This window comes from Heterodontus francisci, chromosome 7 (assembly GCF_036365525.1).
Source record: "Heterodontus francisci isolate sHetFra1 chromosome 7, sHetFra1.hap1, whole genome shotgun sequence".
Lineage (NCBI taxonomy): Eukaryota > Metazoa > Chordata > Chondrichthyes > Heterodontiformes > Heterodontidae > Heterodontus > Heterodontus francisci.
In genome coordinates this window covers 122,308,031-122,332,052 of record NC_090377.1, presented here as the reverse complement: position 1 = coordinate 122,332,052, position 24,022 = coordinate 122,308,031, and the positions used below count along the sequence as shown (strand labels likewise).

Below are 24,022 nucleotides of genomic sequence, written 5' to 3'. Positions count from 1 at the left end.
AATTCTGCTTGGAGTGATGCAGGTTCTTTGGTTTGAGTCTAACCTTGCTGCATACCAGGGAGTGGTCGGTGTCGCAGTCCACACTGTGGAAGCTGTATGTGATTTTAACGCTGTTTATAGAGGCTTGCCTTGTGATGATGAGGTCCAGCTGGTGCCAATGACATGATCTTGGGTGCCTCCAAGAAACCTGGTGACAGGGTTTAGTATGAAAGAACGAGTTGGTGATGCAGAGGTTGTGATAGGTACACAACTCAAGCAGTCTCTGTCCATTCTCATTCATCCTTCCAATGCCATAGCTCCCAAGGCAGGAGGGCCATGAGTCATGGTCGGCCCCAACCCTGTGTGACCTGATCATCAACTCTCCAAAGGACTAGGGAAGTGTTCATCCTTTGCGCTTACTGCCTTATTACTGCTTGCAAGTTACTGCTTGGATATCATCTGCTGAGGAACGCGTCGTCTGCCTGGGTTGTGGAGTTCTGCTCGTCCTGGTGTGGCCACTATGTGAACGACGCGCTCACCTGGAAGGCGCTGGCTAGGGACGTGAAAGGTGGCCCGAGTGTCCATGAGGCAGTCATCGAGGCTCAATCCGGCCTCGGTCATCCTTCTGCCTTCACTGCTGGGAGCCGGGAAAGAAGCTCCATCGTCAGCTGGATGGCGACCACGAGCGCGGCGTCAGCCTGGAGGACGCTGATATTGAGGAGGCTGTGGGCTGGCCCACTCGCCAGGGTCGCGACCCCTGCCGGACGTCTCCCCCTGCCCTTCCCCTTCCCTCACTCCCGCCCCCCCCCCCCCCGCCTTCACCAGCCCACCCATTCACCTTCCCTTCTCTCCCTCCCCCTGCACCACCACCTCCCCCCGGCGTTCACCTATCCCTGAGCAGGGCCCCTAACAACGCCACTGCCTTGTGGGCGTCTCGGGAGACACCAAGGCTAAGGGAGTAAACCCTAACAGAAAATCCGGAGCGGAACCCCATAGGCGGTCATGTGTCACTTTTGGCATGTTTCCGGCAGTTCCTGCAGCCATACCGGTGCCAAACGTCATGCTCTGACCTCCTTTGGACTCCACCAGGAAGGCCGAGAGGGGGGTTTCGACGCTTGGGCAATTCACAACCTCCATATATCCGCCCAGGCATGCATCATGGAGAGGTCACTCCATAGTCGCCTCACAGCGTCCAAAACAACACTGAAGGCAGCAGTTAAGGGTTATAAGTCCAGCTCAGTTGGCGTAGAGATTGGGCGCCACGGGTTGCCTTTGTCGGTGGGAGAGGTCATCGCATCTCACTGGACAGCTACCACTTGCCTCAAACCGGGCAGCCCCCGGTCAGTAAGGTTCTGTCCCGCCACAGTCCACCTGCTTCAATGGGTGCTTGGAGCTCAGGGTCATTGCCCGACAAGTGGATTGTAACACCGCACCAAACAGCACAACAAAAAAAGGAAAAATACCAGCTCTTCGTTTTGTAAGCTGGAATGTCAGAACTGTGTGTCCTGGCCTGTCGGAAGACCTTGCACAAATCAACGATTCTCAGAAGACCGCCATCATTAACGAGCTCAGTAGACTCAATGTGGACATTACAGCACTTCAGGAGTCACGCCTCCCTGCGAGCGGATCTCCAAGAGAGCAAGACTCCACCTTCTTCTGGCAGGGCAGGGATCCTGAAGAACCAAGACAGCATGGAGTGGGCTTCGCCATCAGAAACTCCTTGCTTAGAATGATAGAGCCACCTTCAAATGGCTCGAAACGCATACTGTCCATCCGACTGCTCACTGCCTCTGGTTCAGTACACCTACTCAGCATCTATGCTCCAACACTCTGCTCCCCACCTGAAGTTAAAGACCAGTTCTATGAGGAGTTCCATAATATCATTAGTAGCATTCCCAATACCGAACATTTGTTCCTGCTGGGGGACTTTAATGCCAGGGTTGGGGCTACTAGGATACTCCTGATTATCTGCCTAGACCACCAAGCTGAAAAAAGTTCCCTGTCCTGATTATAGGATATTCCAGGCCTAGCGTATCTATTTGTAGCAAATTGGACATTCATTAGAATTTTGAAGATGACATTCAGTCTGTTGTGATCTTTGAATGGGAAGGGGTGTGGACATGGAGTGCCTTCTTATTCCTGATATTTAAAGGATGAGTGTGTCGAACTTACTTCACTTTCATGAAACCAAACACCTGCATATACATAGTTACCATCTATTCATATCATTGTACAGAGACTTACATTTTTGTTAAGTGTTTCCTCCCCTTGTGATTTCAGCCAGATACTGTGGTGTTTATAAATCCCCTGCATATACACACAAGCAACATGTTGCTGAATCCAGCATCAATTCATCAAGCTGTTCTCAGTTGCATTTTTCTAACCCTTCCTTTGAAAACTGAGGGTCCCTGCCAACCGCTCAAGTTTCAGTACTTGCATAAGTTGTGCTTGATTGAAGCCTGGGTGCTTTGTGTATTTTTTTATATATATAAAGCATAGATGATTATGTGGAGAGATTAGAGTAGCTTGGATTGTTCTCCTTGAAGTAGGGAAAGTTAAAGGGAGATTTAATAAAGGTGTTTAAAACTGTGAGGAGTTTTGATAAATAGGGAGAAACTGTTTTCACTGGCAGAAGAGTCAGTAACCAGAGGACACCGATTTAAGATAATTGGAAAAAGAACCACGGGGAGATGAGAGATTATTTTAAGCAATGAGTTGTAATGATCTGAAATGCACAATCTGAAAGGGTGGTGGAAGCAGATTCAATAACCACTTTCAAAAGGGATTTGGATACATCTTTGAAAAGGAAACATTTGCAGGACTACGAGGAAAGTAGGGGAGTGGAACTAATTAGGATAGCCTTTACAAAGAGCAAATTCCTTTATTTTTCCAGTTAACCACTGTATGTGTGTGTGTGTGGCCGGAATTTTACGCCACCCCAGCGAGCCGGATGGTGGCAGTGGAGTGCCGTAAAATTGAGCAGGAGGCTTCGGGAGGCCTTCCCGGCCCACTCCCGCCTCCGCCCCACTTTACGTGGGCCGGGGAAGGGCGAGAAACGGGCCACCCGCCGCAGGCCAAACAAGGCCCTTAAGTGGCCATTTTAACGGCCACTTAAGGGCCTTTGCCTGCCTCCACGGGTATTTTACCAGTGGCAAGCGGGCGTCCGGGAGATGTGAAAGGCTGCCCAGTGATACTTGGCGGCCTCTCAGCACACTGGGGGTAGGGGGCAGGCCCCTGACAATCGGGCACAGGGTGCCTGATTGAGGGCCGCCCTCGCTCCCCCAACTTCCCCTCCCCCCCCCCCCCCCCCCCCCCCCCCCAAATTACCACTATCCAGCTCGCTGGGGTGGTGTAAAATTCCAGCCCCACACACATATACACTGGTTAACTGGAAAAATAAAGGGATTTGTGTTTGAGTTCCATTACAAAAAAAGACAAAAAACACTTGGGTTAAATACTTGCTAATTCTTGAAAAAGAGAGAGAAGATATGGAAAGATTTCCTTTGTTTTGGTTTGGCGTCCCAAATGCGCTTAGACGGCTGTCACTGGGAGCTTCCTGGAACAGTTCTTTTCAGATGACGTTGACAATCAGTTTGGGTAGGATTCCAGGAAATGCAGCAACAGATTTCAGACAGGGGCCTTACAGGAGGAATGTAGCTACAGTTCCAGTCTGCTTCTTACACTTGCTTTTAGGCTCCTTGAGAGATGGAAATCTAGTAGGCTTTTCAAACTGCTGGTAGACTGAGTTGGGGTGGTTTGTTCTTCTTGACAAGTTTTCTCCAACTGTCTTTTCAATATTATCCATATCCCAACTTACTGTCCAAAGCAAAATGATAAATTATGTCACGAGAGCCAAGCCTCCTGGCCTCTAAATCTTGACCTGTCACTTCTCTGTAGACACCTTCCTCCAAGTCAAAAACAACCCCTGCTGGGTAATTATTTGTAAACCGGTTTCAGTAACTGTTTGTTTTCAAAGTCAGACCTCTCAGTGACCCTGGTTAAAAACCCATCCATGGAGTTTTTTTTCAACTTTCCCAAAATAAACAAATGTCCAGCTTGAAAATACATGAGTTCTCAAAGAAAATACTTAAAAATATGGAAGAACTCATAACAAAAGTTATGCAAGGGTGTCAGAGGTAGCTCAGTCGGTAGCACTTTCGCCTCTGAATCACAAGGTTCTGGATTCAAATCCCACTCCAGGGTTTGAGCACAAAAATCAGGGCTGTCACTTCAGTACTGAGGGAGCGCTGCATGTTGGGGTTACTGTCTTTCAGCTGAGATGTTAATCTGAGACCCCGTCTGCTTTTTTAAATTCTTTCATGAGATGTGGGCACTGCTGGCAAGGCCAGCATTTATTGCCCATTCCTAATTGCCCTTGACAACTGAGTGGCTTGCCAGGCCATTTCAGAGGACAGTTAAGAATCAACCACATTGTTGTGGGTCTGGAGCCACATGTAAGCCAGACCAGGTAAGGACAGCAGATTTCCTTCCTTAAAGGAACCCCTCCCACACTAAAGGATATTAATGAACCAGATGGATTTTTACAACAATCAATAGTTACATGGCACCATTACTGAGACTAACTTTCAATTCCATATTTTTATTATTAATTAATGGTACTTGCATTCTACCAGCTGCCGTGGAGGGATTTGAACCTGTATTCGGAGCATTGGTACAACAGACGCCCCTCCACGTTGCTTTCATTGATCTCACCAAAGCCTTTGACCTCATCAGCAGACGTGGTCTCTTCAGATTACTAGAAAAGATCGGGTGTCCACCAAAGCTACTAAGTATCATCACCTCATTCCATGACAATATGAAAAGCACAATTCAGCATAGCGGCGCCTCATCAGACCCCTTTCCTATCCTGAGTGGCGTGAAACAGGGCTGTGTTCTCGCACCTACACTGTTTGGGATTTTCTTCTCCCTGCTGCTCTCACATGCGTTCAAGTCTTCAGAAGAAGAAATTTTCCTCCACACAAGATCAGGTGGCAGGTTGTTCAACCTTGCCCGTCTAAGAGCGAAGACCAAAGTATGGAAAGTCCTCATCAGGGAACTCCTCTTTGCTGACGATGCTGCATTAACATCTCACACTGAAGAGTGTCTGCAGAATCTCATCGACAGGTTTGCGGCTGCCTGCAACGGATTTGGCCTAACCATCAGCCTCAAGAAAACGAACATCATGGGACAGGATGTCAGAAATGCTCCATCCTTCAATATCGGCGACCACACTCTGGAAGTGGTTCAAGAGTTCACCTACCTAGGCTCAACTATCACCAGTAACCTGTCTCTCAATGCAGAAATCAACAAGCGCATGGGAAAGGCTTCCACTGCTATGTCCAGACTGGCCAAGAGAATGTGGGAAAATGGCGCACTGACACGGAACACAAAAGTCCGCGTGTATCAAGCCTGTGTCCTCAGTACCTTGCTCTACGGCAGCGAGGCCTGGACAACGTATGTCAGCCAAGAGCGACGTCTCAATTCATTCCATCTTTGCTGCCTCCGGAGAATCCTTGGCATCAGGTGGCAGGACCGTATCTCCAACACAGAAGTCCTTGAGGCAGCCAACATCCCCAGCATATACACCCTACTGAGCCAGCGACGCTTGAGATGGCTTGGCCACGTGAGCCGCATGGAAGATGGCAGGATCCCCAAGGACGCATTGTACAACGAGCTCGTCACTGGTATCAGACCCACTGGCTGTCCATGTCTCCGCTTTAAAGACGTCTGCAAACGCGACATGAAGTCCTGTGAGATTGATCACAAGTCACGGGAGTCAGTTGCCAGCGATCGCCAGAGCTGGCAGGCAGCCTAAAAGGCGGGGCTAAAGTGTGGCGAGTCGAAGAGACTTGACAGTTGGCAGGAAAAAAGACAGAAGCGCAAGGGGAGAGCTAACTGCGAAACAGCCCTGACAACCAATTTTATCTGCAGCACACTCCAGGCGCTGCTCCACAAACCACTGACCACCTCCAGGCGCTTACCCATTGTCTCCCGAGACAAGGAGGCCAAAGGAGAAGAAGAGGTATTGGCCTGGGCCGCTGGATTACTAGCTCCGTGACATTACCACTATGCCGCTGTCTCCCCTTGCTCGGATAGATGTAAAAGGTCCCATGGCGCTATCTCAAAGAGGAACAGGGGAGCAATCCCTGGTGTCCTGGCCAATATTTATTCCTCAACCAACATCCCAAAAACATTATCTGGTCATTATCACATTGCTGTTTGCAGGAGTTTGCTGTGCACATACTGGCTGCCGCATTTCCTGCATTACAACAGTGAATACACTTGAAAAAGTACTTCATTGGCTGTAAAGCGCTTTGAGACATCCAGTGGTCATGAAAGGTGCTATATAAATGCAAGTCTTTTCTTTCTGTTGATTTTCATAATGTGAAGTGTAAGAGTGGTTGACACATGCTGAGTCCATTAGTTGTGTGTGGTCTCAGTGTTATAAGCCTTGTGGTGGAGATACTTTTATAATTTTTTTTTTAAAACCTCCCCACTAGGTGGTAATGTTGCTTGTCCCTGCAGTATATTTTAGCTAAAATTACAATTATGTCTGCCAACTTGCTCAATGAATCTGGACTATTTATTTTAAATAGTTCTACCTTTTTATTTACCGGAATTTACGGCACAGAAACAGGCCATTTGGCCCAACTGGTCTATGCTGTTTCCACCATACTTCATCCTACCCTATCAGTATATCATTCTGCTTTCTCTTTCATGTACTTAGCTAGCTTCCCCTTAACTTAGTCTATGCTATATGACTTAACTACTCACAGTTGGTAGCAAGTTCCACACTCTAAGGATAAAAAGTTTTTTCCTGAATTCTTTACAAGCAAACCTGATTGCCTTCTGAGAGCTGGTTTTCACATGCAGCACTTTGTTTTAAAACAAACAGCTGCCTGTGTGCCACCTCACCTAGTTATTTCCCTGTTCTCTTCAAAAAAAAATGTTTACACCCACCACACAGCAGTTTCTCCTCCTCCTCCTTTTGAGTGTTAGCTGTGGCACAGTAGCAGCACTCTGGTCTCAGCCTAAGCCCCTTTTCAGAGTCCTGAGCGCGCACTCTGGTGCAGCACCGAGGGAGCGCTGCACTGCCAGAGGTGGCTCTCCCAGACAAGATGCCAAACCGAGGCCCCGTCTACCTTCCCAAGAGGAGCAGTCAAACCCCCACCTGCCCCCCCTTGTTTTGCCAATATCACACATCTCCCAACAAACCACTGTAATTTTGTCCCTTCAGTGATACATTTTGTTAAGAACAATGAGGAGAGACAATGCAAAATAAATTGGTACAATTCTGAAGAGGTTGTAGGAACAGAGAGACCTGGGGTGTTCATACACAAATCTTGAAAGGTAGCAGGACAAGTTAACAAAGCAGTTAATAAAGCACCTAGGATCCTGCATTTTATAAATAAAGGCATAGTGTACAAAAGCCAGGAAGTTATGCTGAAAGTAATATGCTGCCCCAGTTGATGTATTGTGTCCCGTTCAGGGAACCACACTTAAGTGAGGGCGTGAAGGCTTTGAAGAGAGTGCAGAAGCACTTTACTAGCATGGTTCCAGGGTTGAAGGCATACAGTATTGGGAATAGACTGGAGAACTTGGGGTGGTTTTCCTTAGAGCAGAGAAGGCTAAGAGGAGATTTAATGAAGGGGTTTGAAGTCATGAAGGTTTTAAATAGAGGAAATAAAGAGAAATTGTTTCCAGTGGCTGAAGGGCCAATAACCAGAAGGCACAGATTTGAGGTGATTGGCAAAAGAACCAGAGGTGATATGAGGAAAACCTTTACACACAGTGAATGGTTAGGATTTGGAATGCACAACATTCAGTAGTAGCTTTCAAAAGGGAATTGGATAAATTATGGAAGGAGAAAAAATTGCAGTGATATGTGGAAAGAGTCAGAGAGTGGGACTAACTGGATTGCTCTTCAGAAGAGCTAACACAGACTTGATGGGCCAAATGACCAACTCCTGTGCGAGACTTACTATTCTGACTCTGACTGGCTTGCATGCTTTGAATTGTACCTGCATCAGCGACTGATTCGAGCACATGCAACCTAGGCAAGACACCAAGGCAGCCAAGAAAAGCCACAGGAATGGAGCACTTTTCAGAGATATTTGACAGAATAATTTTGTCTCCTCTTTTCTGAACTGTACAACTCCCAATTAAGTGTCTACCTTTATATTTTCTCCTAATATCATTACATATTGTGGTCTCTGTTGCGAGAGAGTAGAGATATTTTTGTCAGGTCTCTCTCAGTTTTAAAATGTTTTTTTTAGATTAAATTTTCATTTATTGGCAAAAGAAACTAGATAAAGATCAGGTGATCTTAGTCTTCGAGCTTCGGTTTTTAACGAGTGCAGGACCTTAAACACAAACACACTACCATCTAGAATCCACCCAGGGCACACTGTGGGAAGGAGAAGCAATGATCTCTCTCTGAATTGTGCTTTAAAAATTATTACAGTAACCAGAATTCACCACAATATTGTAGCTATGTTTAGGAATGTTAGCAGAGGATCTGAATATATGATAAATGTTTCAAAAAATAGTGAGTAGAATTCACTGGGTAGTGAGTTGATCTTCACAATTATTTGCATCTGTTCTGTACTCAGTACCTTTCGTTCTCTTATTCTCGCTTTCTTTTTCTCTGTGTCGCTCTCTTGCTCTGGCATTTTTCAAATTGTGTTCAACCTCAAAATTACGTGACCAAGTTACATACCTGGTCTCCAATGGTTCAGTTGGCCTCAGTTGGGGCACTGCAATGGGTCTCGTTGCCCCACGCAAGGGACAAAATAATGTTTCCGTATTCCTGCTTCTGATTGCAAATCAGTGAGCTCTGCTGGAAACGGCATGTGCGTGGATGTCTGGCCCTTCTATGATGCTCTCACCAGGCAATAAGCTTGCCAGCATTGGCCAACTAGAGCCTGTACGCTTTGCGATGAGAAAAGGACATGCAGGCAAGATTGAATAAAGTTATTAGTTCATACAGAACATAGGAACAGGAGTAGGCCATTCAGCCCATCGTGCCTGCTCCACCATTCAATATGATCATGGCTGATCATCCACCTCGATGCCTTTTTCCCACACTAGGGGGGATATGCGTGGAACGCTCTTTACACAGAGGGTGGTGGGTGCCTGGAACGCGTTGCCAGCGGAGGTGGTAGACGCGGGCACGATAGCATCTTTTAAGATGCATCTAGACAGATACATGAATGGGCAGGAAGCAAAGAGATACAGACCCTTAGAAAATAGGCGACAGGTTTAGATAGAGGATCTGGATCGGCGCAGGCTTGGAGGGCCGAAGGGCCTGTTCCTGTGCTGTAATTTTCTTTGTTCTTTGTATCCCCATATCCCTTCATGTCATTGGTATTTAGAAATCTGTCAATCTCTGCTTTAAACATACTCAATAACTGGGCTTCCACAGCCCTCTGGAATAGAGAATTCCAAAGATGCACAACCCTCTGAGTAAAGAAATGTCTCCTCATCTCTCTTAAGTGGCTTCCCCCTTATTTTGAAATTGTGTCCCCTGGTTCTCGACTCCCCAACCAGGGGGAATATCTTAAGCTACATCTACCCTGTCTATCCCTTTCAGTATTTTGTAGGTTTCAATGAGATCACCTCTCATTCTTAGAAACTCTGGAGAACACAGGCCCAGTTTCCCCAATCTCTCTTCATAGGACAGTCCTGCCATCCCGGGCACAAGTCTGGTGAACCTTCGTTGCACTCCCTCTATGGCAATAATATCCTTCCTAAGATAAGGGGAGCAAAACTGCACACAATACTCCAGGTGCGGTCTAACCAAGGTTCTATATAATTGAAGCAAGACTTCACTACTCCTGTACTCAAATCCCTTTGCAATAAAGGCTCACTTACCATTAGCTTTCCTAATTGCTTGCTGCACCTGCATGTTAGCTTTCAATGACTTATTGACTAGGACACCCAGGTCCCTTTGTACATCTACACTTTCTAATCTCTTACCATTTAAGAAATACTCTGCATATCTGTTCCTCCTACCAAAATGGATAACCTAACATTTTTCCACATTATATTCCATCTGCCACATTATTGTCCACTCACTAAGTCTGTCCAAACCCCCTTGAAGCCGCTTTGCATCTTCCTCGCAACACACATTCCCATCTCCTTTTGTGTCATCTGTCAACTTGGAAATATGATATTTGGTCTTCACATCCAAATCATTGATATATATTGTGAACAGCTGTGGTCCAAGTACTGATCCTTGCGGTACCCCACTAGTCACAGCCTGCCAGCACAAGAATACCCATTTATTCCTACTCTGTTTTCTACCTGTAAACCAATCTTTAATCCAAGCCAGTATACTACTTCCTATCCTATGTGCTTTAATTTTGCTAACCAACCTCCTGTGGGGGACTTTATCAAAAGCCTTCTGACAATCCAAGTATACTATGTCCACCTTTATCAATTCTGTTAGAAACATCCTCTCAAACCTCCAACAGGTTCATTAAACATGATTTCCCATTCATAAATCCATTTTGACAATGCCCAATCAGATCATTATTATCCGTGTCCATTTATCACATCCTTTAGAATAGATTCTAACATTTTCTCTACTACTGATGTAAGGCTAACAGGGCTGTAGTTCCCTGTTTTCTCTCTCCCTCCCTTCTTAAATAGTGGGGTGACATTTGCTACCTTCCAATCTGCAGGAACCATTCCAGAATCTATAGAATTTTGGAAGATCATCACCAATGCATCCACTATCTCCATAATTACCTCTTTCAACACACTGGGATGTAGAATATCAGGTCCTGGGGACTTATCAGCCTTCAACTCCATTAATTTCTCCAATACAATATTAATACTAGTTTCCTTCAATTCCTTATTCTCCCTTGGATATCTAATTCTGGGAGATTTCTTGTATCTTTCTCAGTGAAGACAGACACAAAGTAATCATTTGGCTTATCTTCCATTTCTCTATTCCCTATTATAAATTCTCCTGACTCTGCCTGTGATGGACCCACATTTGTCTTAGCCAAACTTTTCCTTTTTACGTACCTATAGAAGCTTTTAGTCCGTTTTTATGTTTTTTGCTAGTTTACATTCATATTCTATTCTCTCTTTCTTTATCAGTTTCTTGGACCTTCTTTGCTGTATTCTAAAATCCTCCCAATCCTCAGGTTTACTACTATTTCTGGCAACTTTATAGGCCCTTTCCTTTTAGTCTTACACAATCCTTAACTTCCTTTATTAGCCACGGTTGACTGCCTTTACTTTTGGGGTTTTTGTGCCTTGAAGTAATGTATAGTTGCTGTAAATTATGTAATAATTCTTTAAAGATTCTCCATTGTCTTTGCACTGTCATACCTTTTAATGCATTTTCCCAATCCACCTCAGCCAATTTGCCCCTCCATATCTTCATAATTTCTTTTGTTCAAATTTAACACCTTGGCTTCAGATTGAACGGCCTCACTTTCAAACATAATGTAAAGTTCTATGATATTATGATCACTCATCCCGAAAGGTTCTTTTACAGCAAGATTATTAATTTGCCCTTTTTCATTACATAATACTAGATCTAAAATAGCCTGTTCTCTAGTCGTTTCATCAACATACTGCTCTTAAAAAAAAAAACCATCCCTAACACACTCCAGAAACTTGTCCTCCATGGCATTAGTGCTCATTAGGTTTACCCAGTCTATGTGCAAATTCAAGTCACCCATAATTACTGTATTACCCATGCTACATGCTTCTCTAATCTCCTGATTAATACCATGCCCCACAGTACCACTACTGTTTTGTGGCCTATAAACAACTCCTACCAATGTTTGCTGACCCTTGCTGTTTCTTAGCTCCACCCAAACAGATTCCACAATTTAATAAAAGCAAAATACTGCAGATGCTGGAAATCTGAAATAAAAACAAAAAGTGCTGGCAATACTCAACAGGTCTGGCAACAGTCTCATGAAAGGTCACTGACCTGAAATGTTAACTTTGCTTCTCTCTCCACAGCTGCTGCCAGACCTGCTAAGTATTTTTGTTTTTATTTCAGATTCCACATTTTGTTCTTCCGATCTGAGATCCTCCCTTCCTAATGTACTGATCCCATCCCTTCTTATCAGTGCAACACCACCTCCTTTTCCTTTTTGCCTGTCTCTCCTAAATGTTGAATATACTTGAATATTCAGTTCCCAGTCTTGGTCACCCTGTAGCCACGTTTCCATAATGGCAATTAGATCATACCCATTTACCTCTATTTGTGCCTTGAAATCATCCACCTTGTTGCTAATGCTGCCTGCATTCAGGCTGAGTGCCCTTAACCTTGTCGTCTTGACCATATTGTGCATTTTAAACCTAGTTTTTGCTTGCCTTTGTGTCGCCTGCCTTCTAATGTCACTTGCTACTTTTCTACCTCCTGTTACCAGCTTTACTTCCTTCCAATTTGAGCTACCCTTCAGGTTCCCATCCCCAACAAGCCAGTTTAAACCCTCCCCAACAGCACTAGCAAATCTCCTTGCAAGGATATTTGTTCCGGTCCTGTTGAGGTGTTGGTGGTCCATCTCGTACAGGTCCCACCTGCCTAAGAACTGGTCCCAATGCCTCAGAAATCTGATGCCCTCCCTCCGACACCAATTCTCCAGCCACGTGTTTGATCGATCAGTCCTCCTATTCCTATGCTCGCGAGCACGTGGCACTGGAAATAATCCTGAGATTATTGCTCTTGAGGTCCTGCTTTTTAATTTGCTTCCTAACTCCCTAAAATCTGCTTTCAGGACATCATCTCTCTCCCTACCTATGTCATTGGTATCGATGTGGACTACGACCTCCGGCTGTTCACCCTCCCCCAGAAAGATGTCCTGCAACTGCTCCGTGACATCCTTGACCCTGTCACCAGAGAGGCAACATACATCCTGGAGTCACATTTACTGTCGCAGAAATGCCTATCTGATCCCCTGACTATTGAATGCCCTATCACTATTGCTCTTCCACTCTTCTTCCTCCCCTCCTGTGCAGCTGTCCAGTGGTGCCCCGGACTTTGCTCTGACTGCATTCCCCCAAGGAACCATCGCCCTCACCAGTATCTATAATGGAAAATTGATTAGCAAGCAAGATAGACTCAGGGGACTCCTGCACTGCCTGCCTGGTCCTCCTAGACTGCCTGGAGGTCACCCGTTAACTCTCTGCCAGCATGCTCCTAACCTGCACCTCACTAAATGTGCTATCCACATAGTCCTCTGCCTCGCGGATGCACAACAGTGACTCCAGCCGCCGTTCGCGTTCTAAAGCCTGAAGCTCCAGCTTCAGCCGCTGACACTTCCTGCAGATGTGTTCGTCTAGGACAAATGGTGCATCCATGACTTCCCATACTGCAGGATGTACATTCCAGTTGGCCGAGGTGACCTGCCATATTGAAACTTTAAAAACTATTAACTACAATTAGAGGTAGAATAACTTACCAGTTACTCACCAATCAGCTTCTTCCCCTGTACCGAAGAGAGAGGCAGCTACTGTAGGCTGAAAAAAGGTAGAAAAAACAAGGAGCCCCTCCCTCTGAATTCCCTCATGCACCAACACACTTTACACTCTGTGCACTCAAAGTAGCTCTCAGCGCAGACAAATTTATTTTCTCCCTTAATTTATATTTCCCCTCCATACCGACCTCTCTCACTTACCAAACTCCATTCTTCACACTCTGTGCCCTCAAGCAACACTGAGTGCCCTGAATTTATGCTCCCTGTAAACAGTGCTGTGTCAATTCTGCTAGAGCTCAGAAACCAGTTTATACTAGCTACCTAATTAACCAGCTACAGCTGCTCTCCAAGAGCTTGTATAACCCTGTTTAAAGCTGTAAGAAACCTAACTTTCATAACGTAAACAGTAATTTCAATTCACAGAATCGTCACAGCGCAGAAGGAGGCCTTTCGGCCCATCGTGTCCGCACCGGCTCTCTGAAAGATTAATTGCTAAATGTAAACAAAACAAAAACTAGACTTCAGAGAGATTAACCCTTAAAATCCACTCAGTTACCAAACTCCCTTCTTCACACTCTGTGCCTCCAGCAGCACTCAGTCCTGACCTTATCCCAGCAGGAGACAGTCCCTTTAAAAGGAAGGTGGAAATTTAAAAAGGGGGAAAAGTGTGGCGGGAGAGGAAGGGGTTGGTGGGGAAGAAACGTAAGGTACAATCTAATGTATAGAAGCCACTTTGGCACTCTTCTTTCTGTAATGCACTATCCTCAGCTGAGAAATTGGGTGTTGATTTGTTTCCAGGCCTCTGGTATTCCTACAATGGAACCAGTAGCTGTGCGGAGCACATTAGTTTGAGGTGACCTACTCCTTTTTAATTTGAAGTATTTTTTTTTTTAATTTGTTTTGTCGTCTCTCAAGAGATATGAACCCGGGCCAAGAAGCCTGGTTGGCAACCTGATCTGCCTTTCTTCCTCTGTTGCTTGAAGCTGATGCGAGCATTTAACTTTAAACTTTCTCTCATTCCCGGTGGGAGGAATGTATTTGATCTTCTCTTGCTACCTTTGGTGGCGTAACTAAAGGAAGTTGATTTGTAGTGAAACGCATCCTCAAATCTGCATCATTCAATGCTACAATGTGTAAGAGTTCCACAATGATGTGACATTTTATTTTAATGTTTTTTCATTCTTTTACCCTTTTAGGTCACCATGCACCACTACCCAACCAAGCAGGCATACCACACCTTGGCTACTGATATTCTTGTGCATTGAGACCTCTGCCAAGAAACCTACAAGAGCAGACTAGTTTGTCTTTGCCTCTGTTTTTTCTCCACTTTCCACCACCTTTGCAGGTGAAACAGGGCTTTTGGAGTGGGAAATTGTAGGCACAGCACTAGATTCTCCCACTTCAAGGTGTGACGCAGTAGTGTGCCAGAGTGCCACATCTATATAGAAAGACAACCTGAATGACCCTTGCTGCAAGGAAATGCTTGGCTTCCACTCTGAGTTAGTGTGAGGATTGAGCTTTGCTCCTACTCTTTGTGCTGTACTATATTGTGGTTCTTTTGGCATCTTTGGCAATCCCCCACAGATCCTCTGACCCCACCCACCCCATGCATGAGATATCTAAGTATTTTGGGCATTTGTATCTTGCAATAAGATTTTACTTTCAATCTGATTTGTTTACAAAGTAATAACTTAATTGAACACCACTTCTTGCAGGTATACCTGGAAAGGTTGCTGACATACGCTGAGATAGATATCTGTCCTAGTAACTGGAAACGGATTGTACTGGGTGCCATTCTGCTTGCTTCCAAGGTCTGGGATGATCAGGCAGTTTGGAATGTGGACTATTGCCAGATCTTGAAAGACATGACCGTTGAGGATATGTAAGTATTTGACTCAGCCTTTGCTAAACCTGTCTCCAGTTTGAAGTTCACTTTACTGAGCCCAGAGCTCTCCTAAGCCTTCATCATTTTCCTCGCATTTCCCAATAAAAGTAGAAAATGGCTTGATGCTGTGCTGAAGGGAGTCGTACAGAAGCATGTTAAAACTCTTGTTGCAGTTTATTTAAGATATAGAAAGATAGAATCGTATATCCCAGGAGAAGGCCCATCGTGTCTGCGTTTGCTCTGTGCAAGAGCTACCAATTAGTCCCCCTCCCCTTCTCTTTCCCTTTCGCCCTGCTTATTTATCTTTTTCAAGTTCATGTCCAATTCCCTTTTTGGATGTTAATATAGAATCTGCTTCCACCACCTCATGAGGCAGTACATTCCAAATTGTAACAACTTGCTGCTTTCAAAAAATGTTTTATATGCTGTAGATTTTTCCCTTTTTACTTGCTCACTTCCTTGAAAAATGTTTTTAAACCTTTGAATGCACTAAATGGCACCTTTTAGCTATAATTTGCGAGAAGGTGGTATAATACTAGGTGCTAGGCTATGCATTTGTCACTTATTTACTAAGATCAGCAGTTCATTTCGAGGTAATGAGTCATTTTTCAGTGTCTAGGAAACAGGCTGGATGAATGATCCCAGCCATTCTTAGGAGCATTCACGGGTCGCACTCGAGCAACACTGAGAGAAGCTTGCTGCAAATTTTAGTGAGACTCTGCAGCTTTATTTACTTGCTACACTTTCTAAATGCTCCCTTCGAAGACCTTTGTTGTGATTATAGGAGTGAATGACAAGTGAATTAAAAAGAAGGTTGAGGCTGTCTTTTACATTAGTGCCTTTGTTCAGTCTCGCTCAAAATGGAAGCTTGTAAAAGATGAGAGTAAGTGGGCATTGAGGTTCATTTTAAGATAATTATTAAATAAAGCTCGTGGAGAATTGCACAGCTTCCATGGCCGCAGAATGTCAAGGGCAGCAAAGTGCAGCACTCGTAGTATATGCTACCTATGCATTAGCCTGTTGCATAACGAAGAGCAGTTTCCTGTTAAAAGCCTTTCTGTAATGCGTCTCTGCAGGTTCAAGGGCCCTCATCCTCTGACATGATAACAGTAGCATTCTGAGAGTCCATTTGTTGCCGTGGCGACTGACCGAGGCCTTTGTGTGTGTGTTTTTTTTTCCCCTCCCCAGTAAATTTCTCTCTGTTATCATCCTGGTGAAAGTGGCTCTGAGTCATTTGCTGATAATGCACAACATATAAATCCTTTTCATCTGTTGTGGGGATGCTAGAGTTCAGAAAGGAGGCAGACTGAAGCTCTCTCTCCCCAGTTTTGTCAATTCAGTTTATGGGATGAAGTATTCTTATGTGAAGCTGATTTAGAGGATGTCCAGTTATTGTCATCTGACTTTGCATCTTGTATATACTGTTAATTATAGTTGCAAACCTACTCCTATCTAAGCCTGGTAATGAAAAATAGCCTAACATTTCAACTTCTAAGGTGATATTTACATTTGCACTTCATTCTGTTTTGATGAATGGCCTCTGTCTGCTGCCCTCTTACATCAGCATTGTGTAACAGGATACGGTCTCCATATATGCTGAGTGCTGCTTTGTAAGTTGGAAGCCTGGAGTGCAAATACATCTACTAACTCCGCAGGTTTAAGTCAAAGGCGCATTCGCAGGCTCGTGTTTGTGTATTTAGTTGGCTCCCTTGGGAGTGGTGCTGTAAACAGAAGACCAAGCATGAGTGCCTCATGCTGCACCTCTGCAGTGTGAGAATACCTATAGTTTCATAGTTGGATCTGACGGCTTGAGGTTTCATTAGGAATATGGGAGCTGGAGTAGAACATGCAGCCCTTCGCGTCTGGCAATCAGATCATGGCTGATATGTATCTTAACTCTATTTACTTGATTTCATAACCCTTAATACAACCAGTCGAAATACAAATGTTGCTGTTAGTTTGGCATTATCTGGTAGACAAAACAAATTTCTCCACTCACCCTTCCTTTCCTGAAGACAGGGACTTGTGCCAGGACATGATTCCACAGGCAGCTACTGTCCTCTGGTACTTCGCCGAAGTGGGTATTTTTCACCTAGAAGTCCTAGATACCAAGTGTAGGCAGGCTATTCGCCCAGTGAGAGTGTACAAATCTGGATGCTTTGGGAGCGTGAAAATGTACAAATAGATTTGCAAGCAATGTTGAGAGTTGTAAGCTGGAATGGGTCAAAAGATATTGCAGAATGGTCTGGCTATTGGCTACTGCTTAATTTTTCTGCACATTCCAAGGTTGCTGGGTTGTTGAATTCAATTACATTTTCGATTTGGGCTGGTCGGTAATTATCTGCTGTCCCTATTAATCAGGTATTTTGCTTTCTTGATGGTTCTCATGGTGCTTTCTTTCCTTACAGGAACGAGATGGAGAGACAGTTTCTAGAGCTGCTACAGTTTAACATTAATGTTCCTGCTAGTGTTTATGCCAAATATTACTTTGATCTGCGCTCTCTGGCAGATGACAACAATATGAACTTCCCCTTGGAGCCACTCAATAAAGAGAGAGCACAGAAACTGGAGGTAATGACTAATAAAAAGTACAAACAAACTTGTATTTATACAGTGCCTTTCACAACCTCAGAGCATCCCAAAGTGTTTTACATCGAATTAAATACTTTTGAAGTATAACACTGCAGTAATGGAGGGAAATGTAGGAGCCATTTTGCACATAGCAAGATTCCACAAACTGTAATGAGGTAAATCATCGAATAATCTTTTTTCTTTGTGATTTTGGTTGAGGGTTAAATGTTGGCCAGTAACTGGGAAAACCCAAGTGTCTCTTTGAAAAGTGCCATGGGATCATTTACATCCACCTGAGTGGGCAGACAAAGCCTCGGTTTAAAGTTTCATCCAAAAGACAGCTCCTCCTTCAATTCTAGACTGAAGTGTCAGTCCAGGTTATGTGTACAAGTCCCTGGAGTGGGGCTTAAATCCAAGACCTGCTGGTTCACAGGCGTTGCCAATGTTTTTCACGTGTGTGCCGGGCTTGCCTTATTGGAAGCTGCCACTATGTCTGTGACCTACAAAGTATATACAAACATAGAAATTAGGAGCAGGGGTAGGCCACTTGAGCCTGCTCAATCATTCAACAAGATCATGGCTGATCTGATTGTAACCTCAATAACCTTTCACCCCATTGCTTATAAAGAATTTATCTACTTCTGCCTTAAAAATATTCAAAGACTCTGCTTCCACCACCTTTTGAAGAAGAGTTCCAAAGACTCACGACCCTCTGAGAGAAAAAAATTCTCTTCATCTCTGTCTTAAATGGGCGACCCCTTATTTTTAAACAGTGACCCCTCATTCTACCTTCTCCCACAAGGGGAAACATCTTTTCCACATCCACCCTGTCAAGACCCCTCAGAATCGGATATGTTTCAGTCAAGTCGCCTCTTACTCTTCTAAACTCCAGCAGATACAAGCCTAGCCTGTCCAACCTTTCCTCATAAGAAACTCCATCCATTCTGGGTATTAGTCTAGGAAACCAATACTGTACACAGTATTCCAGATGTGGTCTCACCAATGCCCTGTATAACTGAAGCATAACCTATTTTTGTATTCAGTTCCCCTCACAATAAATGATGTTCTATTAGCTTTCCTAATTACTTGCTGTACCTGCATACTAACCTTTTGTGATTCATGCACAAGAACATCCAGATCCCTCTGCATCTCCGAGCTCTGCAATCTCTCGCCATTTAGATAATATGCTTTTTTTATTCCTGCCAAAATGGACAATTTCACATTTTCCCACATTATACTCCATTTTCCAAATCTTTGTCCACTCGCTTAATCTACCTATATCCCTTTGTAGCCTCCTTATTGCCTCTTCACAACTTACTTTCCTACCTATCTTTGTATCATTAGCAAATTTAGCAACCATACCTTCGGTCCCTTCAACCCAAGTCATTTATATAAATTATAAAAAGTTGAGGCCCCAGCACTGATCCCTGTGGCACACCACTTGTTACATCCTGCCAACTAGAAAATGACCCATTTATGCCTGATCTGTTTTGTGTTATCCAGCCAATCTTCTATCCATGCTAGTATGTTACCCCCCATACACCATGAGCTTTTATTTTCTGCGATGACCTTTGATGTGGCACCTTATGCCTACTGGAAATCTAAGTACAGTACATCCAGCGGTTCCCCATTATCCACAGCACATGTTATTACTTCAAAGAACTCCAATAAATTTGTTTAGCACTATTTCCCTTTCACAAAACCATGTTGACTCTGACTGATTACCTTGAATTTTTCTAAGTGGCCTGCTATAACGTCTTTAATAATAATTTCTAATATTTTCCCTATGACCGATGTTAAACTAACTGGCCTGTAGTTTCCTGCTTTCTGTCTCCCTTCCTTTTTGAATAAAGGAGTTACATTGGCTATTTTCCAATCTAATGGAACCTTCCCCGAATCTAGGGAATTTTGGAAAATTAAAACCAACATATCAACTAATTTCACGAGCCACTTCTTTTAAGACCCTAGGACATAGCTCCAACAATTTGCTCAGGACCACTTCCCTGGTGATTGTAATTTTCTTGAGTTCCTCCATCCCTTCCATTTCCTGATTTGCAGCTATTTGAGATGTTACTTGTATCCTGTATGGTGAAGACAGATACAAAATATCTATTCAATTCATCTGCCATCTCCTTATTTTCCATTATTAATTCCCCAGACTCTCTTTCTATAGGATTAACGCTCACTTTGTTAACTCTTTTCTTTTTTAAATATCTATAGAAACTCTTACTCTTGTTACGTCTGGGTGAGAAAGAGGTCTAGTGTTCCCTTTCAGCCTTCATCTGGTCTTACTGTAAGATGGCTTTATTTTTAAGCGTAGTGTTTTTAGCTCCCCCTTGGTGAATCCTTGTTCACCACTTTCCAATTATAAGGCAAAGAAACCAGCACACACAAGTTTTCTTGGGTTTAAAGAAGAAAGATTGAAATTTATGAACCTTAAACTTAAACTCTAATTCGGTTAACGCTTACGGATACACGACGCGCCCACACTAGCATGCATGCGCGATAGACACATGCAGATAGGGACAGAAAGAGCCGAAGAAAAATTAAGTGGAAAAGTTAGAGGCAATCTCTGAAGAGGGTTCTTTGTTACTGTGCTTCGAGCACACTGTAGAGTCCTTGATTGTAGGTAGATCTTGCTTTTCATTGGGGTCTAGTATTCTTCTTAAACCTTGTTCACTGTAGGAGATTTTTCTGTCTTGGAGTTCATGTGTCTTCAGTGGGTTTTGGAGTTCCGTGAGAAAGAGATGGTCGCAGACAGGAGAGGCTGTGACGAGCCAGCCAGGAGAAGTCTTTTCAATCCAGGAGCAAACAGCTTTCGGCAGGCTCTCAGTTCAAACTACAATTCAGTTTTTTTTAAAAACCAGACTGCCAAGCAGGTTAGTCATGTGACTAACTAGTTTGAGTACGTCAGTTTTGTGGATTGTTTTGGAGCAGGGGATAGCTCCTTTGCTCCACGCACTGTCTGTTAATATGCAAAAATGTCTTTCCAGCCAGGGGCCTGGCAAATCCCTTGTCACAGGCCTTTTCTTCCCAGCAACAATTGGAAATTTAATGTCCATGTGGCGAAATTAATGTGCCTCATTCTTGGCAGGTGGGGGCCTGCATGACACACACTTTTTATATTTCTAGTCAGCTTTCTCTTGTACTCTAATTTTACCCTCCTTATTAATCTTTTAGTCATTCATTGTTGCTTTTTATATTCTGCCCAATCTTCTGACCTGCCACCCATCTTTGTGTAATTCTATGTTTTTTCTTTAAGTTTGATACTATCTTTAACTTTTTTTAGTTAACCATGGATGGTGGGTCTTCCCCTTGGAATTTTTCTTTCTGATTGGAATGTATCTGTTCTGTGTATTCTGAAATATCCCCTTGAATGTCTGCCATTGACCTATCCCTTAACCTAATTTGCCAGTTCACTTTTGCTAGCTCTGCTTTCATGCCCTCATAATTGCCCTTATTTGAATTTAAAATACTAGTCTTAGACCCATCCTTCTCTCTCAAACTGAATGTAAAATTTAGTCATCTTATGATCGCTGCTGTCTAGGGGCGCCTTCACTACGAGGTCATTAATTACTCCTATGTCTTGTTGCACGATACCAGGTCTAGTATAGCCTGCTTTCTGGTTGGCTCCAGAATGTGCAGTTCTAAGAAACTATCCTGAAAACATTCTATGAACTCCTCATCTAGGCTACCTTTGTCCATCAGATTTTTCCAGTCTATATGTAGATTGAAATCCCCCATGATTATTGCCGTACCTTTCTGACAAGCTCCCATTATTTTTTCCTTTTTACCCCGTCCTACCGTGTGATTACTGTTAGGGGACCTGTACACCGCTCCCATAAGTGACTTCTTGCTTTTATCATTTCTCATTTCGACCCAAACCGCTTCTACATCTGTTTTCCTGAATTTGGGTCATCCCTCTCTAATATGCTAATACCATCATTAATTAACAGAGCCACCCCTCCACCTTTTCCTCATTTCTTGCCCTTCCTAAATGTCGTGTACCCTTCAATATTCAGGCCGCAATCTGTCATCCTGCAGCCATGTCTCTGTAATGGCTGTCAGATCATATTTATTTATTTCTCCTTGTGCCATCAGTTCATCTGTTTTGTTTCGAAAACTACGTGCATACAGATACAGAGCCTTTAGTTTTTTCTTTTTATTATTTTTGCAATCTGTAGCCTTATCTAATTAAATTTGTTCTCTCTGTCCCTTCCTGTCATGGTCTGTTTATCTTTTCCCATACTAATACCTTTCTCTCTTGCCTTGTCTCTACTCTTTGAATTACCACATCTTCCCAAATTCGATCCCTTGCCCCCATTATTTAGTTTAAAACCCTCTCTACTTCCCTAGTTATGCGGCTCGTTAGAACACTGGTCCCAGCACGGTTCAGCTGTAGACCATCCCAACATGACAGCCCTCACTTTTCACAGTACTGGTGCCAGTGCCCCATGAACCGGAACCCACTTCTGCCACACATTCATTTCTCTAATCTTATTTGCCCTACTCCAATTTGCAGGTGGCTTAGGTAATAATCCATTGATTATTAACTTTGAGGTTCTGCTTCTTAATTTGGTGCCTCGCTCCTCATACTGACCAAGCAGAACCTTTATCCTTGTCCTGCCTATGTCGTTGGTGCCTATGTCGTTGGTACCGATATGGACCACGATGACTGGATCCTCCCCCCTCCCACTGTAAATTCCTCTCCAGCCCTGAGAAGATGTCCCGAAGCGTGGCACCAGGCAGGCAACGCAGCCTTCTGGACTCTCGCTATTTGCAGCAGAGAACAGTGTCAATCCCCCTAAGTATACTGTCCCCTATTACCACTACATTCCTTTCTGCTCCCCCGCTTGAACAGCTTCTTGTGCCATGGTCAGTCTGCTCATCCACACTACAGCCCTCGCTCTTGTTCATACAAGCTGCAAGAACTTCGAACTTGTTGCTCAATTGCAAGAGCTGAGGCTCCTCCATTCCCACCTTCTCAATCCCCTTACCTGCCTGACTCGCAGTCACACCCTCCTGTCCCTGACCACTGATCAAAATAGACCACCCTATCCTAAGGGGTGTGCCTGCGTTCTGGAACAAAGTGACCAGGTAACTTTACCCCTTCCTGATGTATCAGTGTCTGCAGCTCGGTCTCCAGCTCAATGACTGAGCCGAAGCTCCTCAAGCCACAGACACTTATTACAGATGTGGTTGCCATGGATTGCTATGGCATGCAGGAGCTCCCGCATACTGCAGCCACGACACATCACCTGAACTGCCATCTTTATTGTGTTAATTAAATTTAAATTTATCGCAATTAATTTATAGTTCCCCTCCTTACTGAACTCCCTTCTGCACACTCTGTGCCCACCAGCAGCATTCAATGCAGACAAGCAGCACTGAGTCCCCTGAATTTATAGTCTCTGACAACAATCATGTGTCAGCTTTGCTCAAGCTCTGAACCAGTTTAAGCTAGCTACCTACTTAATTAGCTACAGCTACTCTGAGAGCTTGTATTCTTCTTTGGCCTCCTTGTCTTGAGAGACAATGGGTAAGTGCCTGGAGTGGCTATAAAGGCCAATTGTAGAGTGACAGACTCTTCCACAGGCCCTGCAGATAAAATTGGTTGTCGGGGCTGTTACACAGTTTGCTCTCTCCTCTCTTTAGCCCCGCCTTTATAGCTGTCTGCAGCTCTGGCGATCGCTGGTAACTGACTCCCACGACATGTGGTCAATGTCGCAGGATTTCATGTCGTGTTTTCTGGACAGCCGGTGGGTCTGATACCAGTGACGAGCTCACTGTACAATGTGTCCTTGGAGATCCTGCCATCTTCCATGCGGCTCACGTGGCCAAGCCATCTCAAGTGCTGTTGGTTCAGTAGGGCATATATAGTGGGGATGCTGGCCACCTCGAGGACTTCTGCGTTGGAGATACGGTCCTGCCACCTGATGCCAAGGATTCTCCGGAGACAGCGAAGATGGAATGCGTTGAGACGTTGCTCTTGGTTGACATACATTGTCCAGGCCTCGCTTTTTTTTATTTCCAAAATATACTTTATTCATAAAAAAACTGTAATAAAAAAAAAACATTACCAAACAGTTCCAAAAAGCACAAAGTCAAAAAATACAAGGAGTGCAAAAGAGATCAGTTT

At 44.2% G+C, this 24,022-nt stretch overlaps 1 protein-coding gene across 4 annotated transcripts in view; it reads left to right on the top strand.

Moving 5' to 3' along the window:
• ccnyl1 (cyclin Y-like 1) overlaps nucleotides 1-24,022 on the top strand; it is a 129,636-nt gene that overhangs the window by 61,942 nt on the left and 43,672 nt on the right. For all 4 annotated transcript variants that reach the window (XM_068036084.1, XM_068036083.1, XM_068036085.1 and 1 more), the window contains 2 exons: nucleotides 15,143-15,309; nucleotides 17,721-17,883. In XM_068036084.1, the coding sequence (XP_067892185.1) occupies nucleotides 15,143-15,309; nucleotides 17,721-17,883 (330 nt within the window). The remainder of the gene's footprint in view (nucleotides 1-15,142; nucleotides 15,310-17,720; nucleotides 17,884-24,022) is intronic.